Source organism: Melanotaenia boesemani, chromosome 19 (assembly GCF_017639745.1).
Source record: "Melanotaenia boesemani isolate fMelBoe1 chromosome 19, fMelBoe1.pri, whole genome shotgun sequence".
NCBI classification, from domain to species: Eukaryota; Metazoa; Chordata; class Actinopteri; order Atheriniformes; family Melanotaeniidae; genus Melanotaenia; species Melanotaenia boesemani.
In genome coordinates this window covers 31,428,066-31,454,714 of record NC_055700.1, presented here as the reverse complement: position 1 = coordinate 31,454,714, position 26,649 = coordinate 31,428,066, and the positions used below count along the sequence as shown (strand labels likewise).

Here is a 26,649-nt window from a genome sequence, read left to right as displayed (position 1 = left end):
ACATTCATGTGGAGGTGGAAGGGGTGCATAGAAACTGTAACAAGTAGGTCTGAGCTTTTACGGCACTATAAGCTAAAACATCCACATTTTGGACATAGTTGTCGGTTTCCATGCACATACCAGCAATGGGTTGCCCAGAGGTGATGGTGAACTCTCTAAAGAATAAACCTGCAGGGAAGCGCAGTGCAGCTTTTGGTGTCAAAAAGGCTAAAAGAGCAGAAGTGAATTTCTGCCCAACATACCCATCAGCAGAAACTGAGGAAAGCCTGGAGGCCATGCAGAAATCTCTGCTTTCAGAGATAAAGAAGAAGAACAATCGAGAGATAGTGAAACTCAAGATGGAAAAGACCTTTGCCCTCCGAAGACACGAGGTTGTCCGTGATGTACCGATGGTAGAAGATTTTATGGCAAGGTGGCCTGCTCTCTTTGATGTCATTGAGGTAAGGCTTAAGTCAAGTTTCTGTCTAAGGTTTTTATGGCTTCTTTCCTGACTAGTTTAACCTAATTTCTTTTGTATATTTTCACAGATCAACGCTGAATTCAAAAGAATCACCACCGTCCCACTACAGTCCAAGTTTATGTCTCAGCTGGACATCTACTCGGAGAACCTTTCAAGGCTGTTTCAAAAAAGAGGAGGTCAAGTAGGACAAAGGCTCAAAGCAGTAATTGTAAAAATGGTAAGTGGTAAATATTTGTGCTGGTCACAACTAATTTTGACAATGCTATTTGGACTTCAGTCAGTTTTTTTTCTTTTCTTTTTTTTTTTAGTTTAAGAATAATTTATTGAATTTGTGAAAAGTAAGTAATCTTGTTCTGCTAATGTGAGCCTTAAATTTGAGAATTTTTGATTGATTTACATTTTACCTATAATTGTGTAGTATTATGAGTACTGGAAGGGCTGAATTCAGATGACAATAAAAAAAAAAATCATTTTTAGAGCGACGATGTAGATGCCAGCCGTGAGTGCATTATTAAAGGAGTCTGCATCTACATGGGTGAAGATCCAGAAAACCTGCTCCAGGAATATGTGGTATGTATACATGTGTATGTGAGTCATGGCTATCAACTGTTACTTTTCTTGCCTCACTTGCCTTGTCCACCCCTGTATTTTGGTACAGGGCATGGATGAAGAGTCACTGAATGACGCCATTGAAGACACTACAGTAGGGATATATATCCAGAAAGAAGCTTCAAGTGCTGAGGCAGAGGACATTGGAATTGTCCTTGAAGGTATCAAGGTGTTGCAGGATCTGGACAATGTGGCATTGGCTGTGGCCATGCTATTTGGCCTCATGTATGCGCTCAACCTGAGCTATCCTCCAAACCTCCGCTACACCTTTGAGGTAATCCAAAAAATTATAATGGAACTCAATGGAGATAAACTTTCTAGCAAGGCACTTGCCTTGAAAAACAGACTTCTTCACTGAAAGGTCAGAGCACCAGAAGTAACAGAAATATTTTGTTTGTACCATGTTAGAGTATATGTAGGATTTATCTTCATGTTCTTGATATACTCTGATGTTTAGTCTGTTTCTATAGACTAGGATTTGGTAAATCCTATGTTTGGAAAAGGTGCTTACTGTGATGATTCACAGAGAATTGTATCTATATCTGTTACCTTTAAACATTTCTTGTTTTACAATCCACTGTTGAAACAGTTGAAAGGTCAGAGCACCAGGCATAACAATATAAAAATATTTTGTTTGCACTCTGTTAAAATATATACATCTTCATGTTCCTGATATACTCTGAAGATACATGTGTAGTCTATGTTTCTATAGACTAGGATTTGGTAAATCCTACTTTTGGAAAAGTTGTTTCTGTGATGATTCACAGAGAATTGTATCTATGTCTGTTACCCTTAAAAACTTGTTTTACAATCCCTGTTGAACCTTGACACTTGTTATGGGTAGTATGTCATTATGTCCCCATACCTGTATTTGATGCTGGGTACAACTGTACAATGTGTCAGTTATTGGCAAGAGCATATTCTGAATACAGTGTTGTTTGGTGACACCTGTGTCTTTGTGTGAATGCCAGACAGTTTTAACATTTAACATCAGCACACCTTGACATGAAATCACTGGTTTAGAAATGCAATTTTGATAGGGAGCTTCAACAAGTCTTTTTGAATTCATAGGACATAATGGAAATCCTATAAAGTTACCCAATATTTTTTTTTTATAATTGCATTTAAAATCAAGTTTGGATTACAGTTAAGAATTGGGTTTCCTGGAGATGATGAAATCATATTAACATAACACAATAACTAGGTTTACATTTTGAACATTTAATACATTAAATCAACATGATTCTGTTAAAAAATGTAACATGATTGAAATGAGTTGGCTTAACAAGAAATTATTAATTTAAAAAGGGCAAAATTATGTTGGTCTGACTTATTTTAATTGTGTGGGACCGATGTACACATTAAAATCAAGTAAATTCAAAGAACTTTTTTTTTCAGTGCAGATGTTCAATTAAACTCATTTGCATCTTCATATCCTCTTGTCACCACAGAGACTTTATTTTTCTTTTCTACATTTTTAATCATTATTTAATTTGATATTTTCTAGATTTTTTGTATAACTTTATCTTGCCATTTTTTCTGTTTCTACTGTTCTCATACATTTCAAGATAATTTTTTTTATTTTATTTTTTATTCTTCCAAATGTTAGAGCTTTCCTCAGTTTTTTACTTCTACAACCCTGATGACCCTCTAAAAGTTTAGAATACAATCCTGTTTACAAACCACCATCCTAGACAAGTTGGGTTGCTGTGTTAAACATAAATAAAGACACATCAGGACATATTTTATGTATCTACAATTAGTTTAAAAAAAACTGTTCTTCAGATTTTGAAGATCCACCATCTACGGTGTAGGACATCATCAGGGGCCAGTCGTTCAAAAAATTTAATCTGGATAAAAGCTATCTGGATTTCGTAATCCATTTTTTCAGGACGGCGGTTCACTTAATCCAGCTTACTTTTATCCCAGTTATTCAAAGCAAAACAGGATTGGATCCAAAATCCTGTTTTTCAGGATCACGTAATCCAAATTTCCAGCATGTAGATCAGTGTTCGCTGCCGGCCATGTGAAGAACAGCAGGTAGAAGAGATGGTTTGCATGCTATGGAAGAGTATTAGGGCCACTGAAGAAAAAAAAAACAGAATTCTGAGAAAAAAGTCAGAATTCTGAGATTAAAGTCAAAATTCCAGCCCAGCCCCTCTCAAGGACAGTGGTTCCAGAGCCCAAGCCGTGCGTCGAGGTGAGTCCAACTATATCTAGCCGGAACCGCTCAACCTCGTGTACCAGCTCAGGCTCCTTTCCCGCCAGAGAGGTGACATTCCACGTCCCTAGAGCTAGCTTCTGCAGCCGAGGATCAGACCCCCAGGGTCCCCGCCTCTGGCAGCCGCCCAGCTCACTCTGCACCCAACCCCTATGGCACCTCCTGCAGGTGGTGAGCCCACGGGAGGGGAGGCCCATGTCACCCTTTTGGGCTGAGCCTGACTGGGCCTCATGGGCAAAGGCCCGGCCACCAAGTGCTCGCCTCCGTGCCCCACCTCCAGGCCTGGCTTTAGAGGGGGGCCCCAGTGACCCAAGTCCGGGCAAGGGAAACCCTGGTCCTTGCTTTGTCATCATCATAGGGGTGATTTGAGTGGAGTGCTCTCTCCAGGTCTGCAATAGTGTCCTGCCCCAAGTGGAGGAGTTCACGTATCTCAGGGTCTTGTTCACGTGTAAGGGAAGGATGGAGCGGGTGATCGACAGGTGGATCGGTGCGGCGTCTGCAGTGATGCAGACTCTGCATCGGTCTGTCGTGGTGAAGAAGGAGCTGAGCCAAAAGGCAAAGCTCTCGATTCACCGGTCGATCTACGTTCCTACCCTCACCTATGGTCACGAGCTGTGGGGAGTGACCAAAAGAACAAGATCGCGAATACAAGCGGCCGAAATGAGTTTTCTCTGCATGGTGGCCGGGCTCGCCCTTAGAGATAGGGTGAGAAGCTTGGTGATCCGGGAGGGGCTCAGAGTAGAGTCGCTGCTCCTCCACATCGAGAGGAGTCAGATGAGGTGGCTCAGGCATCTGTTTAGGATGCCTCCTGGACGCCTCCCTGGTGAGGTGTTCCGGGCACGTCCCACCGGAAAGAGGCCCCGGGGAAGACCCAGGACACTCTGGACAGACTTCCTCTCTTGGCGGGCCTGGGAACGCCTCGGGATCGCTCCGGATGAGCTGGTGAATGTGGCCGGGGAGAGGGAAGTCTGGGTTTTCCTACTTAGGCAGCTGCCCCTGCGACCCGATTCCGGATATGCGGAAGAAAATGGAGGGATTGATGGAAGTCAGAATTCTGACTTTTTTTCTCAGAATTCAAATATCATCATACCATCATATCATACAAATATGAGCATATTTACCCAATAAAGAGTTCTATTATTTGATCAGCTGTTAGGTTGTACTGCAGTTTCTTCCTGAAATCTGCCTTGTAATCCTGCCCTCTGTTGGGATCAGGATAATCCTGTTGTTTTGTATCAAAGTTATTCGGGTTCTACTCAAAAGTTTTGGACAACCCAAACTGAGGGTTTTATCCGGATAAAAACCAGGATTGGATTAGGTGATCCAAGTGGATTTCGGAATCCGGATTCCTGTTTTGAACAACGCATTTTTAAGATTTGTCCCTATCCGATAACTCAAATCCGCTAGGATTATGTTTGAACAACCGGCCCCTGAAGATCCAGAGAATCAGGAGGAATCTCTGTATGGTGGGACAAGGCTGGTGATCTCTGAGTTCCACCTGAGTTCTTTATGTTCATCTGAGAAACTCTGCCTCTCTGAAATGCTCCTTTTATATCAGTCATGTTACTGACCTGTTGCCAGGTAACCTGATTAGTTGTCCAATGCTCCTCCAGGTGTTTCTGATTTGTACCAGGTACATTTCCAGCCTTTTGTTGCTCCTGTTCCAACTTTTTCCAGACATGTTGCTGCATCAGATTCACTATCAGCTCATGTTTTCCATCACATGGTGAAACATCTCAGTTTCATCCTCTGCGACGTTGGTGATCTTCTACTGGAATAAAAGATGGATGATGGGATTCTGTTTTTAATTTCTTTTTATCTGGCATCCCAACTTTTTGGGGTATTGGTTTTGTGGAAAATCAGAGCTGGAGAGGAACGGGGTCTTACAGATAAAATTTGCCTGAGTGAACTGAGTCCTGGCCTCTCTGTAGCAGTCTGTCTGTCGAGCCAACCTGTCCAACAACATCTCTGTAAATTTTTTTACGTTTTGGTGTTGAGTGACAGCAGGTAAACTGAAGCGATACATGTGATGAGGAAAATGTGTGTGTGCTTCGTATCTCTTTCCTCAAACAGCTGCTTCATACGTGCAGGGACATTCTGGACATGATGTTTATAACAGAGTAAAATAATCATGTTTTCTGCATGTGGTTGGTGGGTTACACCGTTAAAAGACGATGTGTTACTCGGGCAGCATTTAGCAGCCTCTGCTGACATCTTCAGGCTTCTCCCTGACACAGCCGACAGATGAACTAACCCCAGCATGGTGTGATGGGCCACCAGCATACGGGGGAAAACATGGATGATACACCAGCCCTGCAGTCACTTACGTATCATCTACTGGGATTGTGGAGAAACTGGACAGGGAGAAACTGGACAAACTGGAACAAGTGGGACTCTTCTGTACATTAGATTTTTGTTGGATTCCAAAGAATAATTCAATTTTATTCAGCTTTATTTGTAGGTCATCTGAAAACGTCTTTACAGAGACAGTTTAATTCTATCCAGTTCATTCTAATCCATTTCTAGAAAATTAAGACAAATCCATCATATGATCCACGTCAGTCCAGTTTATAAACTCCTAGCTGACGAAAACCTCTATCAGGACCAGAACAAGGAGGGAAAACCTCCATCACATCCAAAACATGGAGGGAACAACTCCATCGGTAACAGAAGCAGTAGGGAAAACCTCAATCAGGACAAAGACCAGGAAATAAAACCTCCATTAGGACCAGAACAAGGAGGGGAAAACCTCCATCAGAACAAGGACTGGAAAGGAAAACCTCTTTCAGGAACAAAATGGGAGGAAAAAAGCCATTCCGGACCAGGGCTAGGAAGGAAAGCCTCTCTCAGCACCAAAACCTGTAGGGAAAAATCTCTATCAGGTAAAAACATGGCGGGAACACCTCCTTCAGGAGCAGAACAAGAAGGGAAAACCTCCATCAGGAAAAGAAGAAGGGAAAAATCTCCATCAGGACCAGAACCAGGAGGGAAACCTCCATGAGGTCGAAAACATGGAGGGAACAACTCCATCAGTATCAAAACCTGGAAGGAACACCGCCAACAGGATCAGACCAAGGAGGCAAAACCTCTATCAGGACCAAAATCAGGGGGGACGACTGCCACTAGGAGCAAAACTGGGAGAGAAAACCTCCAACAGGACCAGGGCCAGGAGTGAAACCCTCCATTAGGACCAGAACAAGGAGGGAAAACCCCCATCAGAACAAGGACTGGGAAGGAAAACCTCTTTCAGGAACAAAACAGGAGGGAAAAAGCCATTCTGGACCAGGAAGGAAAACCTCCATCAGAACCAGAACAAGGACAGAAAACCTCAATCAGGACGAGAAAAAGTAGGGAAAACCTCCATCAAGTCCAAAACAAGGAGGGAACACTGCCATCAGGAGCAAAACTGGGAGGGAAAACCTCAATCAGGACCAGAGCCAGGAGATAAAACCTCCATCAAGACCAGAAACAAGAAGGAGAACCTCAATCAGGACTAAAAGAAGGAAATTCTCCATCATTAACACGACCAGGAAGGAAAACCTCCATCAGGTCAAAAACATGGAGGGAACACCTCTATCTGTAATAATTCACTCCTGGAGACCCGGAAGTTCAGCCTCACATAGAAATGTGTTAGAAGAAGAAATAATTTATTTCAGGAACAGGCAGGAACGTTGTTCAGGAAAACTGGTAACAGTCCAAGGGAAGGTAGCGCCGGTATCAGTAAAAACTCCAGAACACCAGTGTATGAGTCCACAATGCAAAGACGTGATCATGGGCAAACAAGGTAGATCATAGAGACTACTTATCAGGGGAGCGATAATACATAGTCTGTCCACAACAGCGTCCAATATCCAGGAAGCGTAAATCCGAAGTCAGTCAAAGGCAGAGTTAAATATCCAGGCAGGCTTTCAGCAGGGAAACAATCCATCGTGGGCAGGGCAAGAGCAAAATCCAGGGATGTGACCGGCTCGAAAACAGGAGGTCTGCAAATACAAGAAAAACTCAAGAACTCAACAAGGTTAAATGACCATCTGGCAGGGAAGCAGAGACTGGAGTGTGTTTAAGTAGGGTGGGGAGCAGGTGGAGCTTGATTGCAGCGCTGCAGAAGAGCAGCAAACATGACACCATCAGGATTAGCACCAATAGGGAAGTCCTCCATCAGGACCAGAAAAACTTGGGAAAAGTAGTACCAGGACCAGAAAAAGGAAGAAAACCTCCATCAGGATGAGAACAAGGAGGGAAAACCACCATCAAGACCAAAACAAGGAGGGAAAACTGCCATCAGGACCAGTACTAGAAAGGAAAACATCAATCAGGACAAGAACCAGGTGGGCAATCCTCCATCAGAACCAGGACCAGGAACGAAAACCTTTATCAGGACCAGAACAAGTACGGAAAACCTCCATGAGGACCGAAACCTGGAAGGAAATGTCCACCAGGACCATGGCCAAGAGGAAAAACCACCAGCAGGACCAGAACCAGGAGGGTAAATCTCCATCAGAACCAGGAACAAAAATGTCTATCAGGACAAGAACCAGCTGGGAACAACTATATCAGGTTCAGAACAAGGAAGTAAAAACTGCCATCAAGATCAGAACACAGAGGGAAATCCTCCATCAGGATCAAAACAAGGAGGGAAAACCTCCATCGGGATGAGATCCAGGAGGGAAAACCTTCATCAGGACCAGGACCAGGAAGTAAAACATCCCTCAGGACTAGAATAAGGTGGAAAAACTCCATCAGGAATAGAAGCAGGAAGGAAAACCTCCACCAGGACCAGGTGTTTGCTCATCTCTACTGCTTTGAATCAATGACAAGGTTGTTTCATTTCCACACTGTCCATTTACTTCAACATTGACTTCAAGGCAACAAACTTTCGCCTCCATCGCTGTTATCTTCCTAAATACGTCTTGGTAGTTGTCTGTGGAGATGGAAGGCATCTTGCTGCTCGTTAGCCTAGCATTAGCACCTTTCCAAGCTACTTAGCTTTAGCTGAGTGCTACATACAGGCTTCAGCTGTGTGTAGGCCGTGCACATGGAGCGCTGCAGATGAAAGAGCTATGAAAGATGTTGCAGTTTCTAATATAAATGCTTTAGTCCCAGCAATTTATAGGTAATCAAAAACTGCTGTGGGTGGGTTTGTAAATAAAAAAGGGGGAAAAAATCTGCATAAAAATAAATGCAAAGAGCAGCAGCAAGCGCCTGTATAAGGAAGCAGGAAGCTCTATAAATATATATTTTTTGCTGGTACTGTGTGACCCTTCTGATGTCTTGGGATTGACTTTTCTCACTTTTCAAAGAAGCTCTCAAGCAACATTTGGTTTTTGTTTTTGTTTTTTTTCTTTTCATTTATTTATTTATTTTTTTGTGAAGATTAGCTTGCAGACTTACTGATGCATGGGTTATGCATGGGTTATTAATAAACAGCTGAGTCATGACAGCAGGAGTAAGGCATGGGTGGAAGTGAGAATTTTCCAGAATAAATTGCCAGAAGACTAACAAGGCAAGTTTATTTGTATGTTTATTTGCACATTTCATGTAAAAGACAGTTCAAAGTGCTTTACATAAAATATTAACAGCATCACAGCGGGGAGTAGGAAGCAGTAACAAATGCATTAAAAAGTAAAAGAAATTAAATAAAAACAGAAAGAAAAAAGCTAAAAATAAATAAATAAAAGAGAAATAAAGTTTTAAACCTTTTTCCTGAAATTTTTCCCTGAGCATGAGCTCTTAGGAGAATTAATATGGAATGTGCATTTTTATTCGTTTCTGCAAACAGCTTTAATATCTAACATTTGGTTTGAAAGGTAATAGTGGATTATGCAGAAATGTCTCACATCTCACATCATTTCCTTGCTTTTATTCTGGACCGTTGGTGTTGCAGTTTCCCGTTTTCCCAGATTTTGTGCGTACACCTGGGTCAGAGTTGCCATGGAGCTTACTCTATTTGGCGTACACCAGTTTTTTGTCTTATGCAAGCTTGATAAATGAGACCCCTGGTTTTAGTGAGGACTGGAGTCTCCGCAGGTTGGCCGGGCTCGCCCTTAGAGATAGGGTGAGAAGCTCGGTGATCCGGGAGGGGCTCAGAGTAGAGCCGCTGCTCCTCCACATCGAGAGGAGCCAGATGAGGTGGCTCGGGCATCTGGTCAGGATGCCTCCTGGACACCTCCCTGGTGAGGTGTTCGAGCACATCCCCCCGGAAAGAGGCCCCGGTGGAAGACCCAGGACACGTTGGACGGACTACATCTCTCGGCTGGCCTGGGAATGCCTCGGGATCCCTCCGGATGAGCTGGTAAATGTGGCCGGGGAGAGGGCAGTCTGGGTTTCCCTACTTAGGCAGCTGCCCCCGTGACCCGACTCCAGACAAGTGGCAGAAGATGGATGGATGGATGGATGGATGATCCACAAGCTCATCAGCTGAAGGCCAGGGGAGGGGAGGATGGAGAGAAAGCTGGTAAAAACGTTTTAGTGGGATTTTCACAGACACATATTCCAATGAGGTAAATTTTTTCTAGGATATCTGCTGCATTGGAGGGAGTCATTAAAGCAAACAGCCCCTCCTCCACCTTTCTGATGTGATCTAGCTCCACCCACAGAGCTGAAGTCTGGAGGGGTCGCTTCTAAACGTTGATTAAGTATTGTAACCCTAGCTTCTATGAGTATAGGCACAGCCCTTTAAGGCAAATCACTATTGGGTAAATCTCTCCTTGCGCACGTGCAGTACTGAAAACTTTAGTCCATGCCCACCTGCTGGGTGGGCCCCACCTCAGTCTCAAGTAAAATTAGTACGAGACCGGACAATCGGCTCCCATAAAACAGCTTTTTCTTCAGCCGTTCTAGGAGCCAGTGAGGCCCACAGCTTAAAGGGCTGCGCCTGCACTCATAGAAGCGTGGACAGCCTGAACCTAATATTAATCATAATGTTTCACATTTAACTCCAAACACAACCCAACCCAGCACGGAAATAATGTTTTGCCCCATTAGGCTGGACTTCAGACTCCCATGAGGACTACTGGTCCGACAAGGTCAGTGATCACAGCACACAAGCTGCAGTGACGGAACTGAAATGGGAATGCACACACACTGGTCTGGCCACGCTGGGAGTGCAAAGACAGTTAAGCTATGGGTAAAATCCTGGAGCCTGTTGATTAAGCCATGTGACAGCAGTGCTTTGTCTTAGTGTGAGTGTTTTAACTTGGGACAGATGTCTGAGAACAGAAAAATCCAAACTTAGTATGTGTGACATGAACAATGTTTACTAGTGGGTTTCATCTCATGGACAGAAAAGACTTGGCTGTATAACATTCCACACAGTCCAGCAGCTGTGGATGGCACCTTCATGTGGCTGAAATTTTAATTGAAATAGTCTTCTCAAATTTACATACAATGCCTTGCAGAAGTATCCACTCACATTATAAGGCTATTTCACAGTAAAACGTGTTTTAAGTGGATATGTTTAGTTGGACGTCATGTAATGAGCCACAACATCAAAATGGTTTAAGGAAAATATGTAAAGAAAATGATAAACTTGTGCATGTTTTTCAGAATCAAAATCATGACTCAGCAGTTAAAACAGGAAAATGGAAAAGATGAGAAAGAATTTTTAACTTTGTTGAAAGGAAGATTGATTTAAATCTTAATTAAAATCAATATCTCACTATGAAGTGATGAAGGCTCCATGACTAACAGCAGATGGACACGGGGACTAGTGCAACACAGAAAATTCTACAAGATGTTGCAAACATTCCTCTGAGATTTTGCTCCATTTTAACATGATAGCAGCACACAATTGCTGTTGATCCAAGGCAGGATGGATCCATGTTTTCATGATGTTTCCAGCAGATTCTGAGCCGAGCATCTGAATGTGGAGCTGAAATGGAGACTCATCAGACCAGCAACGTTTCTCCATCTTCTATTGTCCAGTGTTGGTGAGTGTGTGTGAATTGTAGCCTCAGTTTCCTGTTCTTAGCTGGCAGGAGGCACCCGGTGTGTCTTCTGCTGCTGTAGTTCATCTGCTTCCAGGCTGGACGTGTTGTGTGTTCAGAGGTGCTGTTCTGCAGACCTTGGTTGGAACAATCTGACTTCATGTTTCTTTTCCATCATCTCCAACCAGTCTGCCCATTCTCCTCTGATCTGACATCAACCAGACATTCTGGTCCAGACACCTGCTGCTCGCTGGACCCAATAAAATGGCCAGTGAGTGTATATGTGACCAACTTTTATTTTTCCAAAGCTACATTATCTAACACATTCTCAGGAGTAAAAGACTAATGTCGTAGATATGACTCATACTTTAGCCCCCCCCCCCCGATAGTTATTTACTCCTATTAGATATCTTGACTTGAAGTGATGAGTAGTGTTAAATATTGGAGGACAACTTGTTTCACTCTTCCAGAAACCTGAGTCTCACATGAAGGTTCACCTTTCACCACAACAATGATCAGAAACCTACTGATGAATGAAATGAAAATGAAATGAAAAATACTTTATTAATCCCAAAGGGAAATTCAATAATCACAAGTTAAAAACAGAGCTACTACAATTGCTGCTGCCACCTAGCGGCGCATTCTAGAACGGAGCCTGATGAAGAACAATGTGAATCAGCATGGTCTTTATATTACTCCTGATCACAGTTACCATGATCAGCTGTTACAGGTCAGCAGCAGCAATGAAATGGAAAAGAAAATCACAGAGAGAAATAAGGAAAGAAAGAAGGTGAAGAGAAGCAAAGTAAAGAAAGGAAGAAAGATGAGGATCAGAGGGGAGGGAACATTAGATAGAAATATTATAAAAGAGAGGTGGAGAGAGGAGGAGTTAAAAGAAGAGAGAAGAAAGGAGAATAGAAACAGAAAGACAGATTACAGTAGTAGTACCAGTAGTACCAAGAGAGAAGGGTGAATCAACGAAAAGAGAAACAGTAAACACAGAAAGGTTGAAGTAAGTAACCAAAGCAGAGCAAAGCTTCTGGAGGGTTTACTGGAGATTTCAGGTTCGTGTTGGGTTTGCTCCTGCTGCCAGGTGATGAACGTGGCTCGGATCCATGACAAACAGAAGCTGAAGTCCTTCTGGGAGCAGAGGATCGTTCAGCATGGCGAGCAGATGGAGGAGGAGGCGCAGCGCATGAGGAGCAGCGCTCTGGCAAGGTCAGCAAACACTCAGATCCGGGCCGCCATAGACCACGTCTCACACGAAGAGTAGGAGTCTAACAATTCATTGATCTGCAACGATCCGATTTCACTGATCCAATGATACAATTATATTCAGAAAATATTTGTACTTTGATAATGAAAGTGACTGAATCAAATGGTATTGTAGCAGAATGTGTGATATGAATTTATACATCAGATTGATTTTCACCCCCAACATCAAATTTTCATTAGTGTTCAACCTCATTTACACTTTCTACTTGATGGCCACCACAACGCTAAAAACATGTGACCATTATGTTAGAATTAGAATAAGTACTCGACATTAGGTCTCAAACAGCTGCTCTTCAGGGGTAGCAACTTGACTAATACTAACCCCCCCCCCCCCCCCCCCCCCCCCCACACACACACACACACTCATCAGATGCCTCTTGATACTCCACATGGTCTTCCTCCTCAGAAAGCTACTCATCCCTGCCAGTTTTTTATTTCTTTTCACCAACTAGATCTAGATCTAGGGTCACTGAAAATGTCTCTTTTTGCATACTGCAAATTAGAGCTGTGAACTCTAAGTCACCAATCCTGAACACTGGACATACCCAGCTTTGTTTGTTGTGTTTTTGTGCAGGTATACAGGAAAACCATGCAAAAAGAGAATACTCTGAAGCTCAAATGATTGGATGAGGCGCAAACTGTTGGTGTGTTGGATGGCTTCAGTTCTGGCTTACTTTATAATCTTAATCTTTACAACTGGGTCAAAACCAACCCAAACAACACAAAGATAATCATTTCAGCATATTATATAATTTAGTTATAATTTAGATAAAAAAAAAATATTTGGGTTTATTTTTATGTAACAGGGATTCCTGACAAAGACAAAAAGCCTTGATGCTACAGACATATTTCTGTGGTTCTTTTTCTCATTTAAACCCTAAAAGTGGGTTGGCACTAAACCTAACAAAAGAGAAAGGTTATTGAAACCAGAAAACGAAGAGTCTCTCCCCCCTCTGTTATAATCAGGATAAATAAACATATAGACAGAGCCCCCTGTTCCTCCTTCTAGCTATTATGAGCATATTTTAGAAAATTTGAAATATGAATAAGTAATATGAAAAGGAAAGCTGCTGGTTACCAACCTATCTTTCCTGAGGACCACCTTCATGCAACTGGCAAAAGCTGTGGACCTCCCACCCGCCCCGTCATGAAACCATTACTGCTGTTGTATGCTTCAATAGCTGCTTCTCACCATAAATGATGCATCCTGACTGACTCCTTTCCATTGACCTGCTGATACCTACTGTATGAACGACCCTGGTACTACTACTGTAATAATGATCCTCGTACTACTGTTGTAATACTGATCCTAGTACTACTGCTGTAATACTGATCTTAGTACTACTGCTGTAATAATGACCCCAGTACTATCTGCTGTAATAATGATGTTGGTACTACCTGCTGAATACTGATCATGATACTATTACTATAATAACAATCCTGGTACTACCGCTGTAATACTGATCCTGGCACTAGGGACGGAGGGGACATGTCCCCCCCAGATTCATAGCAACACCGATCCATCCTCCCCACTTTACCAGCGAAAGGTGGTAAACATCTAACAGAGGAATAATGTTATTGCAGTGCACATTGAGTGTTCTGTGTTTTGACTCATGGTGCATTCCTGTTGTACACAAATATCTGAATTTCCAAGCTCCAAGTCAGAATTTTAATCATAATCCCTGTGAAGTCTGATTGGAAAGTTAGATTAATCTCACTAACCTGACATAGAATTCATGCTATGTGTGGCTTATGTAAACAGTAGTTTCATGTTTTATTGTATGTCTGTAAGGACATGCAGAAGACATGACATTTTGATGGGCGACTGGCATTCCAGACAAATAACAATGTCATCATGTTTGGCTAGTGTTGATCAGGTAGGCATTTGTTTGACAATGTTCATTGTTGTTAATCCAGGATTTCAAATAAGAGTTTTGCAATAGCTTTTTTGTGCAATCCACTGGGCCCATATACTACTGCAAAAAGGACTACTTGAGTGAGTGCTAGTTAAAGCCCAAACTACTCAAAAATAACTTATTGGTTTGAAATAATTTTCTGACATCTTGGTCCCCCCCAGTTCAAAAGTCCCATCTGCGCCCCTGCACAGAACACAGCCTGCTCAGACTCAATGTCCCCCGCCTCACCCAGGACATGGTTGAAGCTCTGTCGGCGATGGGAGTTGAAACTCTTCCTGGGGGGGGGGGGGGGGGGGGGGGGGGGGGGTTCAGGACATGCAACCCCAAGTCCGATGATATGACTGCAAAGTAGATCACCCCCCGATACTACTGATGTAATAAAAACCTGAGGTCCTAGTAGAGATTTAAAATATTAAATATTAGTTATTATATTTAACTAGTTATTTAAAACATATAATATTATTTAATATTCTGTCCTGCGTTAATCTGTGCAGATCTTTTAATACATGGGCTCCTCGGCTGCTAGTCTGTCCATCTTCATCCACCTCAGATGGAAAAATGTGCTGTAGTGTATTCTCTTAGGTTAAACAGTGATAGATGGACTTTTTGTGTTCATTGCTGGGTTCATCTAGATGGAAATCATGTTTGTTAGTTAGATGTTGATATCTGAGGTTTTAGTTAACAACCTCATTCCTAGATTTGTTTCTGTTTCCATGGTAATGACATGGCTGATTTTACTGCATGAATTATGCCCTGATGGACCAAACATACCTCCACAGGGGGATGCTGTGGGAAGTTGCTGTTTAACACTTCTTATTGTTTACTGTGGTAAAATGGAATCTAAAAACTTCCATTGTCTGAAATTATGGGCTGTCCAGTGTGGGCCACTCCACTCAGCCAGAGTTGCTGCTTTCAAGCATTCTGTGAGATCCGGTGAAACTACTTTACAATCTACATGATCTATAATCTAAGGTCTGAGTTTTTGAAGCTGTGTGTGTAATTTTCCTAAAAATAAAATAATTTTAAGCTCCTGGTACGATACTAGAGAAACTTCCCAAAGAGCATGCAGAATAACTGCTGCTGCACTCAACAGATACCAAATATGTTCCCTTTAACCAAGACTATACATTACTGGCTGGAAGTTACATCTTTATTGTACTTCTCAGATCCTCTCTAGTTCTCTAATTCATCATTAAACAGCTCTGAAATCAGCATTCAGATGGTGAATTAGAACATAATCCTAACCTTCAGTACATGTAAGGCTTTAGAAGCCCTCTGCTCAGCTTGCTATAGAATGTGTCTTGTGATTGTGAGGCAGATATGAGCATCAGAAGCCAGGATTTCCCCTGACATCATAACTCCAAAGTGCAGACATCCAGGGAATGTTAATCTTTAGTGATCGTCACCGCAGTCAGGAATAATTGCGTTACGGAGGGAAAGGAATGGTGTGTGTATTTCTTTATGTGGAGCAGGATTAATGATGCTGTGCCTGTATTAGCTTGCATCTGTCTGCCAGCTCGCTCTGCAGCATTCTGCTCATCAGTCCTCACATATTCACTCTGATCTCCAGGATTCAGATGTGCTGCCGAGCCAGCTCTAATCAACATTCCCAGGCCGGGATGTGGCGCCTGACAGACAAGCTGTAAACATGGCCGAGGCATTTTATCGACTTATCCACTTACAGTGCACACGGACAGATGTAGGACTAAAACAAAGAATAACTTTTAATCTTCTTTTCCTCCTTCTCAATTTTATTTAACGTTTTATTAAACCTGTCTTCAGTCCTCAGTTTCACAGCAGTATGCCAGTTAGGATTTTCAGAAATCCTTAAAAAATTATGAAATAAAATGAAAAAAATTAGAATGAAATGACGGGTTGTTGGAGGTTTGGAATATTTTACCAGCTGATCATTTTTCTGTCCTCTTCAACAGGGGCCTCATTTATGAAGCTGGCATAGGTCCAAAAACCGGCATACACCAAATATAGTCAACTTTTGGGATTTATAAAAACCAAGACAGTCTCCCGCAACTCCTTGTCCACCTGGTTAATAGCGGTGATGAATCCCTCTGCACCTGCAGGACTTCCTCTGAGGACACGGCTGCTGCGGTGCTGGGTGGAGTCTCTGGCCTCACCCTCTCCAACCACAGCTGCAGCACCACCCACCCAGCTGGAGCACCCAGGAACTAGAAAGAAATATTATTTACCACTAAATTAACTGCTACCAGCCTCAGATGTATCTTTACATGTTCTTTTTATAAATTAAAACAAATGACTAAATTACCGGCATCATTACCGTCATTTAGCAACTTTTCTCCAAAGCGATTCTCCCCTGTGGGATTTGAACTTCAGTTTCCCACATGGCAGATGGATGCTCTACTGACTGAGATATCCAGCTGCATGTTCTGACACCTCTGGTGTGTCTTCCCTTCTGACACTGTGATGACAGCATCTCCACCTGCTGCCACTATTCTGTCTTTCTGACACCAGTATTGTCCACGCCGTTTCCCCCAGTTAAACAGTTTTACATTTTTCAATGTGGTTCATCAGGATCTTTGTCTCACACCCCGAAAAATTCTGCTTCTTTCCTCTTTTTCCTTTCTGCGCCATCATGGCAATGATGTGATGAATATATGTATTACAGGTGTCCACCTGACCGTTTATAACCACCACGTGGGCAGGGCAAGGCGTTGCCTCACCTGCACCCACTTTAGAGTTGATTCTGATTTATAGACATAAACAGGCATAGGACATATGTTTTATGAATCTGAAAGTTGAAGTGCACCACAGACGCCACCTGTAGTTTGCTTTGCTACACACAGTTTGATAAACGAGGTCCCAGGACTGCCTTATAGTATATAACATACACTGTGAGCCACAGCGTGCCCCCAAATATAGGGTAAACAATTCCAAACCCATATATTAAATGTTAGGTCATTAGCAGGGAAAATATTTTTAATTAATGATCTTATCACTTAACACAACCTTGATTTTATGTTTTTAACAGAAAACAAAACCAAAAAAACAGCTGCTCTTATTGAATCAACCCCTCCCAACTTTAGTTTTATCAGTGAGGTCAGACTGAACAGGAGAGGAGGAGGAGCAGTTTTATTTAATGAATCATTTCAGTGTAAGCAGTTATCTCTTGGAAATCTTACTTCTTTTGAGTATGTGGCTCTTAAGCTAAAAGCTAAAAATAGATCAGTGTTTCTGGATATATACTGCACACCATGATGCTGCACAGCATTTCATGATGAGTTTAGTGAACTGCTGGCTACAACCTGTTTAGATTCTGACTGTGTAGTTATTGTTGGTGATACAGTATTAACATCATGTAGACAACCCTTAGTACAAAGTGACTAAAGACCAGGGTAACAGTCTGGAGAACTTTGGGCTGACTCAGCATATAACAGAGCCCACACACACTAAAGGACACACTCTAACCTTAGTGAAGGGTTTGGATGTTTCCATGGTCACTGTGTGCAATTTGGCCTGTCTGATCATTATTGTGTTTTCTTTGAGAGTACGGTTTCTGTTCACACTTTGGTCTCGATCGGGATGATCACAGAACGTGTATAACTGAAAACACGAATGGGATGTTTAATCAGGTCTTCAACACCTGCCCTATCAGGGGGTTCAGCCAGTGAGCCTGTCTCTACTTTTAATGCTAACATGTTAAGTATTATAGGTTGTATTGCTCCTATTAAGGTGATGGTTGTCTCTGGGAGGAAAACGTCTCCGTGGAGAAATTCCAAACTGGTGAAAAATGGAAAAAGAGAGTGTCGGAAAACTGAGTGCAAATGAAGAAAAACACATCTACAGGTTCATTATGACATGTATAAAGAGGAACTTCACCTGAGGAATGCAGGAAGTCCTGTTTCTCTGACATTATTAGCAGAAACTGTCATAAAGCTCGGGTCTTATTCGCTGCTGTCGACAAGATAACAAACCCTCCTGTGTCAGCAGAACCTGAACTTTATTCCACCAAGGCTGCAATGAGTTCACCAAATTCTTCACAGACAAAATCCAGAATATCAGACCAGCAGTTGGTTCATCAGCAGCAGGTTCAACAGACATACTGGTCCATGAAAACCAGTTTAACCACCATGACACAGTTTAATCCATTAACAGCAAAGATCTGGGCGAAATCTTATGTCAGCTGAACTTCTCCTCTTGCTGCTTGGACATCCTGTCCACAGGTTTCTTCAAAAAGGTCTCAAAGACTCTAGAGCCAGATCTGTTACATATTGTGAATTTGTCTTCAATTTCAGGCATCTTCCCAGAGCTTCTAAAAACAGCTGTAATCAAGCCTCTGCTATAAAGGGAAAATCTAGACACAAATGAGCAACTACAGGCCGATCTCAGATCTTCTGTTTCTCAGTAAGATCATCTAAAGATCAACTAAACGATATTTAACACAAAACATATATATTTTCTGACTTGAATATCTTTCAGTGTAATTTATATATTTTCAGCTCGAACACTATACACATGTATAGTGTACAGGTATATACATCATACTTATATCTGCAAATAACTCGAGTGTGCACATCTGTTTATTTCTGTAAATATTATATACCTTAGATCTTTTATTTATTTATTTATCTTCTATACTGCTCTCTTTGCACTGACATTGGGGATGGCTTAATCTCATTGTATATGTGTATAATGACAATAAAAGGCATTCTATTCTATTCTATTCTAACTGCTACGATGTCTTCCAGTCAGGTTTTAGACAACACCACAGCCCTAACATGCTCTGACCAAAGTCATTAATGACATATGTTTGAATACAGACGATGGAAAAATGTCAGTCTTAGTCTTACTGGACTTCATTGCTGCATTTGATACAGTCGACCACAATATATTACTCCCGACTGCAGAACTGGGTGGCCTCTCTGGCGCTACACTGGTTTAAATGTTATTTAGAGAATAGCAAGTACTTTGTGTCAATAGGTAATTTTACATCAGAGCAGACAAGAATTACATGTGGAGTTCCCCAAGGATCCATCCTGGGGCCTCTTCTGTTTAACATCTACATGCTCCCACTGGCACAGGTTATAAAGAACAACATTAGTTACCATAGCTACGCAGATGACACACAGGTATATATTACAATGTCACCAGAAGACCGAGGCCTCGTACAGGCTCTTGGTAAATGTATTGAGGAGATTAATGAATGGATGTGTCTGAACTTTCTTCAGTTAAACAAAAACTTAACTGAGGGGATTATAATTGGAGCCAAAGAGAAACGATTAAAGGTCACCACAGAGCTTCAGTCTATACACCTAAAAAACACCAACCAGACCAGAAATCTGGGTGTAGTGAAGGACTCAGACCCAAAAACCACCAACCAAAACAGAAATCTGGGTGTAGACTTCCGGTTATGGAGGTGTAGAGAACAGACGTATGGTGCTGTGCTCCGCTCGATAGCTCATCGATATTAGCCTTCTGTCGATTCTTTCTTTCAGCCACTTCAACACTTATAGGGCTTTAAAACATGATAACACTGAGATTGAGACCATGTCACCGAAAAAGAAGAGATAAAGAGAAGAATAATAAGCAAATCTCTTCATTGGGAGACAATGCTAGCAGCAACAATGACGGGCTAGCTAACCTACCTCTACAGCACGCGCCTCAATGGTTCATCTCTGAGATGGAAAAAGGAATAAAGAGGATCGAGTCCATGATTGAAGGACGCCTAAATAAGCTTTCTGAAACGATTGAGAAGATCGCCAAAGAGAATGAAATTATTGAATGCTGAGTAAAGAGCATTGAGGGAAAACAATGTGAGTTTGAGAACGCACTAACCATCATGCAGCGTGAGCTGGAGGATTACACAAGAGCAGCAGACGCCAGGTTGAACGACCTGAGGGAACAATTGGACGACCAGGAGAACAGTGCCCGTAGAAAAAATCTGAGGCTGATCGGCTTTCCAGAAGGAGTGGAAGGAAGAGACACAGTGGGGTTTATTCAAGAATGGTTACTCAATATACTTGATTTGGACGGGGAAACCTTTGAAATAGAGCGGGCTCATAGATCCCTACTACAACGTCCTGTAGATGGCGCCAGGCCCCGCGCCATTGTTAGCCGACTGCTCCGTTTCTCCAACACGGTAAAAATTATCGAGACGGCCCGAAAAAAAGACTCACTACAATACGGCAACTCGCCCATAATGATATTTAGAGACATGTCAGCATCCCTGTACAAGAAGAGGAAAGCTTTTGCACCACTGAAAAGGAAACTCAAGGAAAAGAACATCACCTTCAAGTTATTGCATCCAACCATTTTCTCAATCGATCTGGAGGGGGGAAGGCGCACTTTCACTTCACCACGGGCTGCTGAAAATTATCTGAAGAAATACCACCCAGACATACTGTCTCAAGACTAATAAGATGGTTCACACACTTTAATTCAGTTTCGAGACTGCATGTCTTGCAGGGATTTATAACTGCAATAGCACTGACTCCTGATGGTTGGATAATTGTTCTTTCCCCCTTATATATATATATATATATATATATATATATATATATATATATATATATATGTATATACATTTTTATTTTACCGCTGTTGTTGTATTGCTCATCAATGCGTGAGTAATGTGATTCCATTGGATTATAGAACCTTTTTTGTTTATAGGTGTAAAAACTGAAAATTAATATGTAGTCTACTATGTAGACTGAATGTTTTCCCTCTGGGTTTTTTTTTTTTTTTTTTTTGCATTTGACCACAGAGATGAGGGTGATGGTCTCACCTGTATAGGTATAAATAAGGGGAAAGGAGGAGAGAGATGGGGAAACTGGGACGGAAAGGGAAAAAAAATCTGTTGATTACAAGCTTCGGACTTTGTGGTTTCTTTTATGTATAATTTGAAGTCCCCCAGTTTTGGAGGACTTTCCACGGTGTTAGCATGGAGAGTTGTTTCACAGTATAATGTGCCAACATTATTTTCTCACCTTAATTTATCATAATTTTGTTTTGTGACTTTGGTTTAATGGCTAATATATAATTTTTCATTCATAAAGAGAATAGGCACCATTTTATGATGCAGCAATATAGGTTACAGCTGCACAGAAAATACATCAGGAAGATTAGAGATTCAGCACTTCCTCAGCTGGGAAGGGAGTGAGACCACAGGGGGAATCGTGAGGCTTAGTAATTTTTTTTTTTGTACTCTTATTATGTGTATGAGGCATAGAAATGTATGAAAATGACAGCTGTAAATTTTAAGTTCTTGACTTGGAATACTAATGGCATTGATGACCCTCTAAAACGTAGGAAGGTACTTCAATTTCTCAGGAATCATAAAATAGATATAGCTTTACTGCAAGAGACTCATCTAACCGATGATGAGCATGTGAGACTAACATGCCAGTGGCAAGGGCAGACTTTTTATTCCTCCTTCACATCTCAATCTAGAGGGGTCGCCACACTGATAAGTAAAAATGTCCCCCTACAGGTGGAAGAGATAGAGAAAGACATGCAGGGCAGAAATTTGATACTTAAAGGTTTCCTAGCAGGTGAATCTATTACGTTAGTGAATGTATATGGTCCAAATGATGACAGCCCCCAATTTTTTCAAAATTTGTTTTTTACACTCACCTGCCATACTAGTGAACTTCTCATAGGTGGTGATATGAACTTAGTTCTGGATCCGTTTAAAGATTGGCCATCTTCTAACCTAAAAAAATCTGTCTCAAGCAGCTAAAATTCTCAAAAAAGAAATGGCAGACTTCAAACTTGTGGGTGTCTGGAGAGAAAAACGTAAAACAGTACGTGAGTACTCATTCTACTCACATGCTCATAAAAGTTACTCCAGAATTGACCTTTTTTTACTCACGCTGAAAGATTTCACCTTATATCCACTTGTGAATATTTAGCTATGAATATTTTGGACCATGCTCCTCATCTGCTCCAGATTGCTCAAAAGAATGCTACTAGAAGCCATGGACTTTAGCGATTCCCCATATACTTACTTAATGATGCAGTATATATATATATATATATATATTTAACTTGTCCTGTCCAGCATCATAGCAGCAAAATGATAATCTGGTTGCTATATCGTGCTGAACAAATTTGCTCTGCCAAGGGGAGGCCTCCTCTTGATAATGTGATTAATTTATTTATTTATATACTTTGAATCACGGAACCTATGTAATCTTGCTGGACCTGACCGGAGGGGACAGAAAAAGATGGAAAATAGCAAAAAGAGCAAAAGAAGAAAGGAGACAAAAAGATCACAGACAGAAGGAAAACGACCCTTCAATCCACACCATCACCAGACAACAAACTGTTACACCTGTACATGAACACACCAGAAAATTTCCTACAACTTTTACAAAAGCAGAAACACACACACAGAAAAAAAAAAAAAACAGGGCTGCCAGTCATTAAGAGTTTTTAAACAATAATCAAATCAAACAGACATAACAGCGACCAGATACTAACTCACAGGAAAAATACAAAAAAAAAAATTTAATAATTATCGCTTAGTATTAAAAACCCACTAGACAACTCAGTGACTGTGTCAGCATGCAGAGTATGAGAAACAAGGAGTGATCAGTGATGAAGAGTGAGATCATGCAAATGCGACCTCACCTCCACGGAGGCCAGAGGCAGACCAGGGCCTGGGCCGGGCCCTCAGCAGCAGACCCGGAGCACCAACCCAAGCCACCCCACCACAAAGACGACTCCAGCCCCACCCGAAGGGCGGCAGAGGAGAGCCCCAGCAAGAGCCCCCCACGGTCCCAGGGCACAGGCCCCAGTGGGCCAAGATCAGCAGCCGCCGGCCCTGCCAGGGACCGGCCACCCAGGGCAGCCCAAACGAAGGGCCCAGTGTCCCAGGAGCCCAGAGGCGGCAGCCCCACCCCCCAAAGGCAGAGGGCCCGCAACATGCCTAGGAGGACCAGGCCCCCCCCAGACAGCCACCAGGTGTAGGCCAGCACACACCCCGATGTTCCAGCCGCACACAATGATGCAGTATATTTTAAACTTATTAGTAATAAAATAGATGTTTATATAAACATTGATAGAGGCACTGCCACGCCAACGGCTGTGTGGGAATAATTAAAAGCTTATGTGACAGGCGAGACTATAAGGTCTACGTCATGGAAAAAGAAACAATACATGCAGGAAATCAAAACACTCGAATCTGAAATTAGGAACCTCGAGAAGGAACACTCGCAAACTGATAGTAGAATGACTTATGATCTTCTAAATATTAAAAGAACTGAATATAATCTGCTAACAACTAGGGTTATTGAGAATGCCATGGCTAGAATGAAACAACAGTACTACGAACATGTGGATAAGAGTGGTAAATTATCAGAGTGGCAGATTCGCAAAAGAAGAAAATTCTAGATGTATTTCCTCAGTTAGGACCAAAGATGATGCTACAATATACCATGACCCCAAACATATTAATGAAATTTTTAAGGACTAATATTTGAATCTATATTCTTCTCAGGGGGTCGATACTCAGAAAGTGACTAATTTTTTAGAAGAGTTGATTATCCCGAGTATGGAGATGGGGTTACGGGAGAACCTTGAGGCTATTATTTCTAAACAGGAGGTTTTGAATGCAATCGGTAAGCTTTCAGCAGGAAAATCGCCAGGGCCAGATGGGATTTTCTGTGGACTTTTATAAAGCATTTCTAGCGAACTTAATAACACCATTAATGGAAATGTTCAAACACTCACTTGAAATACACCAATTACCTAAAACTCTTGAACAGGCTCTGATTACTCTCCTGCTAAAACCAGGCAAGGACCCAAAACTCTGTGGCTCATATAGGCCTATAGCTCTTCTTTCATCAGAATATAAGATTTTCACTAAGGTCTTAGCCTCCAGGTTGGAAAAGGTGATTCCTTACCTTATATATAAAGATCCGACTGGTTTCTTTCAGAACCGCTATTCTTTTGATAACATCCGTAGGTTTCTGAATATAATTTATTGCGCTAAAAATTGTAATACCCCAGTTGTTGCTCTTTCACTAGATGCTGAAAAGGTTAGTATGGCCCTATCTCTTTGCAGTCATAGAAAAAATTAATTTCGGTCCAAATCTGCTTCAAATGATTAAGATAATATATCTTAATCCGTCAGTTATGGTTCGAACAAATGCGGATATTTCATCTCCTTTCTCTCTGTCACGAGATACTCGTCAGGTCTGCCCTTTATCACCACTTCTTCTTTCATTAGCGATTGAACCTCTCGCGATTGCTATTACAGCACATCCTGCATTAGAAGGTGTTATGGTTGGAGACGTGAAACATACTATCATATTATTTTGCTTTATGCTTATGACATTATGTTATATCTGATGAATATGGAGACATCGCCCCCTTCCCTTTGCACTTTGTTAGAGGAATATAACTGCATTTCTGGGTACAAGATAAATAAACAAAAAAGCGTGATAAAGCCTCTTTTGTTTTTTTTTTGTTTTTTTTTTAACCCTGTCCTGTCATACATCCTAACATACAGAACGTGGTCTGTGTGCCATATTTTGCTTGACAGATTTGCTCTACCAAGGGAGACATGTTATATACATGGCTGCCCTTGATATTTTTATTATATTTATTGTAATCTTATTTTCTTTAGTCTTTATATGTCAGTGCCGAACCTGACAGGGAGATAGAGGAAGAGAGAGAGAGAAAAAAAAAAAAAAAGGGAGAAAAGGACAGGATTAAAATGTGGAAATAACAGTTGTCTATGCTGCCCAGAACATATCGGGCAGTACCACAGTACTACATGATACCAAAAGAAAAACAGGATGATGATGATATGAAAAATTACAGTAGTCATCAAACGTACCTGCAGACAAACGTACCAACACACAAACATCAGCTACATCTAGTGAGAAGCGGATGGAGAGACGAGCACGTTTGTGAGCATGCACATGTTAACATGCATGTGTGGCCATGCAACAAGGAGGAAATGCGTACCTGCAAGGGGGCCTCGATCACGCAGCACCGCGAAGCATCAGCGGGGGATGGGGGGAACCCGAGGCCCCAAAGGCCCAGCAGGTCCATAGAGCACAAAGCAGACAGAGCAGCAGCCCACCCGGACCAGAGCAGAGGGGCCCCCAGACCGGAGCCCCATGGCACGACGGGGCAGGGGCACCGGCAGCCCAGGGTGACGGCGAGCAGGCCCAGCGGGCGCCGGGCGCTGCGGCGTGGGCCGCACGGAGGGCAGGCACCCCACAGGCCCAAGGGCCACCCATTCCCCCCAGCAGAGCCCCACCCTGGAACCCGACGGGGCCCGACGACCCCAGGCAAAACCACTGCGGGCCACGCCAACCCAACACCAAGGCTAGGCACCCCAGGGACAAAATCATGTCCGCAGGTCCCCCCCCTAACAAAAAAAAAAAAAAAACTCCTCTTTACCCCAACCCTTATCCTGGTTGTTGCATCGTGCTGAACAAATTTGCTCTGCCAAGGGTAAGGCTCCTCTTGGTAATCTGATTCATTTATTTATTGATTTACTTTGAATCACGGAATCTATGTAATCTTGCTGGACCTGGCCGGAGGGGACAGAAAAAGATGGAAAATAGCAAAAAGAAGAAAAGGGAAAGAAGAAAGGAGACAAAAAGATCACAGACAGAAGCAACAACCCTTTAATCCACACCATCACCAGACAACAAACTGTTACACCTGTACATGAACACACCAGAAAATTTCCTACAACTTTTACAAAAACAGAAACACACAGACAGAAAAAACAGAGCTGCCAGTCATTAAGAGTTTTTAAATAATAACCAAATCAAAAAGACATAACAGCGACCAGATACTAACTCCAGGAAAAATTTAAAAAAAGCATTATCGCTTAGTATGAAAACCAACTGGACAACTCAGTGACTGTGTCAGCATGCAGAGGATGAGGAATAAGGAGTGATTAGTGATGAAGAGTGGTGAGTGAGATCGTGCAAATGCGACCACGCTTCTACGGAGGTCAGAGGCAGACCAAGGCCAGAGACCAGGGCCCTCAGCAGCAGCCCCAGAGCACCAACCCAAGCTACCCCACCACGAAGACGACTCCAGCCCCACCCGAAGGGCGGCAGAGGAGAGCCCCAGCAAGAGCCCCCCACGGTCTTGGGGCACAGGTCCCAGTGTGCCAAGATCAGCAGCCACCACCCAGGGCAGCCCAAGCGAAGGGCCCAGGGCCCCAGGAGCCCAGAAGCGGCCGCCCTAAACCCCCAAAGGCAGAGGGCCCGCAACATGCCTAGGAGGACCAGCACCAGC

The 26,649-nt window shown here is 42.4% G+C and overlaps 1 protein-coding gene across 1 annotated transcript; it reads left to right on the top strand.

Annotated features, from left to right (window-relative positions):
* The first annotated feature begins 125 nt into the window (after positions 1-125).
* On the top strand, positions 126-12,488 carry LOC121629817. Its single transcript, XM_041969613.1, has 5 exons — positions 126-440; positions 528-677; positions 938-1,030; positions 1,119-1,394; positions 12,309-12,488. Exons 1-5 carry the CDS (start codon positions 126-128, stop codon positions 12,486-12,488), a joined length of 1,014 nt encoding a protein of 337 aa, XP_041825547.1.
* The last annotated feature ends 14,161 nt before the right edge of the window (positions 12,489-26,649 follow it).